At 39.1% G+C, this 5,514-nt stretch overlaps 1 protein-coding gene across 1 annotated transcript in view; it reads left to right on the top strand.

Moving 5' to 3' along the window:
• The first annotated feature begins 304 nt into the window (after positions 1–304).
• The window catches only part of kdr (kinase insert domain receptor (a type III receptor tyrosine kinase)), a 29,263-nt gene continuing 24,053 nt past the window's right edge, over positions 305–5,514 (top strand). The window contains exons 1-5 of the mRNA XM_027146174.2: positions 305–592; positions 2,154–2,250; positions 2,514–2,728; positions 3,143–3,264; positions 4,102–4,270. Of these exons, the coding sequence (XP_027001975.2) occupies positions 529–592; positions 2,154–2,250; positions 2,514–2,728; positions 3,143–3,264; positions 4,102–4,270 (667 nt within the window). The 5' untranslated portion in view covers positions 305–528. The remainder of the gene's footprint in view (positions 593–2,153; positions 2,251–2,513; positions 2,729–3,142; positions 3,265–4,101; positions 4,271–5,514) is intronic.

Here is a 5,514-nt window from a genome sequence, read left to right as displayed (position 1 = left end):
AGAAATAGTAAGGATATATAGTAAAGCATACATGCGATATATGAACATATTACTAATAATATCATATTAAAACAACAACAACAACAACATAATACTCTCTTAGGCCACTTTAATAGGCACACCTGTGTAGTGCATTTCTGTTTGAACTTCATGATGTTTGTATGGATCTTTAATCATAATTGGTGGGTGAAATGTGTTTTTTATGTTTGTACTCAAAGCCTGATTCAGGTCTGAATGAGTGGCATGGTCTCCATTGTGCCCCTCCCTCAGTCCCTCGGTTTATCTTCCTCCCATTTTGTCCTCCTTTTCTGCGCCGCTCTGTTTGTTCTGTTCATTCTGCGCTAGACAGGTTTCCCTCCGGATTCCCTCAGAGGACCATAAAATCATTTTGCTTTGAATGTTTTCGTCCTGTTTATGAATTTTCTGGATTATACTGTGGGACTCTACAAGGCAGTGATGCACAGTTGAGGCATTTCTGTCCCGTGGGAACGTTTGTCCAGTGGTTTTACGCACCGTTCCTGTCGCGCCATGGCGAAGACCTTTTCACTTCTTTCTCTCATAAGCTTGATTTTTGGAGTCTGCTGTGTGGAAGGTAAACTTGTTTAAAAAGCCAAATTAAACATAATCATGTACTTATATAGTGCAACACTTTGCATAAAAGATAAAACTTTTTTAAATCGTTTTAGCTTAATAATTGAATCTCTTCACGTTTCCTATTATTATTATTATTATTATTATTATTATTATTATTATTATTATTATTATTATTATTATTATTAAGAATAACAAGAACAGTTGTGTGTTTTATATTATGTTGTGTTGTAGGATTTGTTTGGTAATCTACTTAAATTGACTTTTGGTCTAAATATAACTGTTCTCTTTTTCCTGTTATTCTAATTGCAATCACCGCAGGAAAGGCGCGACTGTCAGCCTCGTAAATGAACTTGTTTCAAACTTTTGATGAATGATTTTACGTTTTTGTGTGTTTTTGTGTTTTTGTATGTTTTCATTTATGTATAGTAATCAGTAATCAGCCTATTTGGGGCCTAAATTGCTATGACATCACAAGATTTGTTTGTTCTCAGACTTATTTTTGTCTATCTATTTCTTATACCCTGTGTTTATTATTTGATATCTTTTCTTCACCTATTTAAATTTCATCCTTCTGATTCAGGTTATTTTGTATTGTCTGCGTATGGGCAGACCTGTGATGCCATTGTTTAACATTTATATTAGTATAATATTAGTAATAATTTTAGTTCTCAGCAATTCAGGGATCAGATCTTGGCATCTCTCAAACCAAATTGTGTTAGCACGACTCAACAGGGTGTGTACTTTAGAACTCTGGGCCTCTGTTAGTGTGTGTATGTTTGTCCCTTGCCCTGGTTCCTCTGGAGCAGGAACCCCACCTCAGGGCTTGGAGTGTGGGGCCATTCAGGCCCATCTGCCCGAGTTTCCTGTTTTGACACAGACCGCTGTGCTGCTGTTCCAGTGGAAATATAGCCTCAGAACCTGTACTGTATGTTCCTGACTTACTCAAAAAAGTCTGATGATATCAAATCAGCTGGGCTATTATTATTATTATTATTATTATTATTATTATTATTATTATTATTATTATTATTATTATTATTATTATTCAATTATTTTCATGCACAATAAATCTAAAAATGTGAAGCTTAACAGTAATTAAGTGTAATTATGAAATACATACCTAAGCTTTAAACTCTGTTAATCTAACGGCTGCGTTATTTTCATTTAATGGATAAAACTTTTGTAATGGGGGGCACGGTGGCTTAGTGGTTAGCACGTTTGCCTCACACCTCCAGGGTTGGGGGTTCGATTCTCGCCTCCGCTTGCATGTTCTCCCAGTGCCTCGGGGGTTTCCTCCGGGTATTCCGGTTTCCTCCCCCGGTCAAAAGACATGCATGGTAGGTTGATTGGCATCTATGGAAAATTGTCCGTAGTGTGTGAGTGTGTGTGAATGAGAGTGTGTGTATGCCCTGCGATGGGTTGGCACTCCGTCCAGGGTGTATCCTGCCTTGATGCCTGAGATAGGCACAGGCTCCCCGTGACCCGAGAAGTTTGGATAAGCGGTAGAAAATGAATGAATGAATGAATAAATGAACTTTTGTAATATTTTCTGTTTCCAGCTATGGAGCACAGGTTTGTACCTGACCCTCCAGTGCTGAACATCACAGATAAGACATACAAAATCAACACATCCGATACGTTGGAGATTACCTGCAGGTAAGAATGCACTACAGTAACTCTGGAGGTGAATGTGGGCAGTAGTAATTGAATTTTAACAATAAAACGGAAGTTACATAATAAGTTATATCACAGTAATAAGTTGCATTTGTGACTTACTGTATATGCAAAACCTTAGATTAAATCTGAATTACGTAAGCATTCATCGTGCATGTCCAGATATTCCTTCATGGAGCTAAATCCCTTGTTTAAACATATAAAACGCACTGTTGAGAAATTGTTTTTGGAATTCTGTCTTATAGAGGACGTCAGATTTTGGAATGGTACACACCTTACAGCCGGAATGTCACCGAAAGCAGAATTATAATGTCTGACTGTAGTGGGGACGGATTGTTCTGTAGCACCATCACACTCACTGGGGCAATGGGAAATGAGACAGGAGAGTATCGCTGTTACTATAGAAACCTGCCTGTGGAGGAAGGGAAGACCTCCGTGTCAGTATACGTCTTTGTGCAAGGTGAGTTCCTCCCACTTTTACTCGATAAAGTAATGACTGTATGTCTGATAATAATATGTAAATTTAAGAACCCATATATATAAAGCTGAGAGAGAGAGAGAGAGAGAGAGAGAGAGAGAGGGAGAGAGAGAGAGAGAGAGAGAAAGAAGTATCAAGCCTAAGCACACTTCCTGTCTGATCCTCTAGTGTGACCTCTGTCCATGCATGTCCTCTGTTACCTCTATGTCCTACTTCCTGTTAGAGCCATACCGTTCCTTGCTCCCACATCCTGTTGCCTTTAACTTAGGTGACAGAGAGAAATAAGCAATTCCTTCTAAGCTCATTAAAACCTTACAGCAACAACAAGACAAATCAATTGAAAACAGACCATAATAGCAAAATGATATAAATAAATCAATTCTTTCATGTCTCCAGATTACCGCATGCCTTTTCTCCGGTTATCTCAACACTTTGAGGTGGTGTTTATTCAAAAAGAAGAGCAAGTGGTCATTCCCTGTCTTGGCTCCATGGAGGACCTCAACGTCACTCTGTACATGGTGGGAGAGTTTTGACGAGTTTTGTGTGTTTATGTTTTGAGGATTGATTTTGCCTTCGTTTTTAATTCAATGTAAGGATTTAATTGAATTGTATCTGCCATGTCAGCTAGAAGACTCGTTTCTGCATGTAAAAACAATCTCTCGTATGATTCTAATGTCGAGGTGTCGGTGTCGCACGGCCAGACGGAAGCAATTTCAATTATGTTACTACAGTCATGTGACTAAATGTGTTATGTTCTAATGAAACCAGAAAAAAAGTAAAGTAAAAAAACAACAACGTATGTTTGGCTAAAAAAGGAAAACGATATCAGCAAAAATCATGCCCAGGATTCTTGGTGGTGGTAGCACCATAAGGTAGAGGGAATCATGAATACCAGTTGATTCTAGTGCAAAAAAGTCAAGTGTCAGCTAGTAACCTGCAGATGGAAAGGAATTTCACCTTTCAGCATGACAATGACCCAAATTGACCCAATTGACATCCATATCAACAAAGAAACAACTAAAAAAAATAAGAGGAGCCAGAGTCCAGACCTGAACCCAAATAAAAACCTGCAAAGTGAGATGAAGTGAGCTGTACACAGGAGTCTGATTAATAATTTTGCAAGAAAGAGAAAATATTGCCAAGTCAGGACATGCCAAATCAACTTAGTCAAAAGACTCTTACCCCAACCTTCATTTAACTGTAGGGAAATAAAATATAAACGGCTTTAAGAAGCTATTAGTTTAAGGGTGTGCATACTTATGCAACGAGATTATCATCATACATTTTTTTTCCCATAAATGTTTCTGCTGTCTATGGACATTGCCTGTAAATCTCATGGTTTTCGACTTGAACAGAATTATCCAGTGAAGGAAGTAGTACCTGACGGGAAGGACGTGTTCTGGGACAGCAGAAGAGGTTTCGTGCTCCCGAGTCATGTGATTAGCTATGCTGGTGTAGGCTACTGCCAAACTCACATCCAGAATGAAACCTTCCAGTCCATGACTTACGTTCTGGCTGTCATAGGTAAGGAGGAATCGTCTAATGACAAGGACTAGATCATTTTGTAAAAGCAAAACATTTATTTATGTTATTCATTTATTTAGTCAGAGGGATCTGACATGTTTCCAGCAGAATTTCATTTCCTGTGGATTTCCAAAAAGCTTACAAGAACTACAGTTATGCAAAGATTTTAAATAAGGTCTCACAAAGTTACATTCCAGCAATTTACTGTTCCAATTAATCTGCAAAGGGGAGGGGGGGCATGGTGGCTTAGTGGTTAGCACGTTTGCCTCACACCTCCAGGGTTGGGGTTCGATTCCCACGTGCCTCGGGGGTTTCCTCCGGGTACTCCCGGTTTCCTCCCCTGGTCCAAAGACATGCATGGTAGGTTGATTGGCATCTCTGGAAAATTGTCCTTAGTGTGTGGGTGAATGAGAGTGTGTGTGTGTGTGTGTGTGTGTGTGTGTGTGTGTGTGTGTGTGTGTGTGTGTGTGTGTGTGTGTGTGTGTGTGCCCTGTGATTGGTTGGCACTCCGTCCAGGGTGTATCCTGCCTCGATGCCCGATGACGCCAGAGATGAATGAATGAAATAATCTGCCAGCTATTAATGCATGATGCAATTATGAAGTCTTCCTGAATGCTAGTGTCAACCAATCTGAGTTTGTCATTACTAGTCCCACTTTTTCCTCTCAAATTCTGCCCTGGTTTCACAAAGCTGGCATTAGCTGTAAAACATTACTGCTAACAATCCTCTGTTTTGACCTTACATCAAATCTGGTGGCCTGTTCCTCTAAAATCCCAGACTGGAAACAGTCAAGATAACCCGAGCTGACTCTGATGCTTTTAATCTCTAAAATGTTCTTATGTCTGTTAAATATGAATAAACGATTCTGATCCGAACAGATGATCCAAATGAATACAATAACAGATTCTAACAACAATAATATTTTTATACATATACATGTACATGTACATACACATATACATACATATACATATACATGTGGGGATGTGGTAGCCTAGTGGTTAAGTTGTCGGAAGGTTGTGAGTCCGATTCCTACGTCCACCAGGCTGCCACTGCTGGGCCCCTGAGCAAGGCCCTTAACCCTCAATTGCTCAGTTGTATAAAAATAAGATAAAAATGTAAATGCTAAATGCTGTAAAAATGTAGAAAGCAAACAGTGCATGTCAACCACTTAGGCATGCAACTGAATATGAAAACATCTGGATTGAACAGATAATACATTTTAAGCAGATACAAATAGGATT

This window comes from Tachysurus fulvidraco, chromosome 16, assembly GCF_022655615.1.
Source record: "Tachysurus fulvidraco isolate hzauxx_2018 chromosome 16, HZAU_PFXX_2.0, whole genome shotgun sequence".
In the NCBI taxonomy this organism is placed as follows: domain Eukaryota; kingdom Metazoa; phylum Chordata; class Actinopteri; order Siluriformes; family Bagridae; genus Tachysurus; species Tachysurus fulvidraco.
This window is presented reverse-complemented; position numbering and strand designations above follow the sequence as displayed.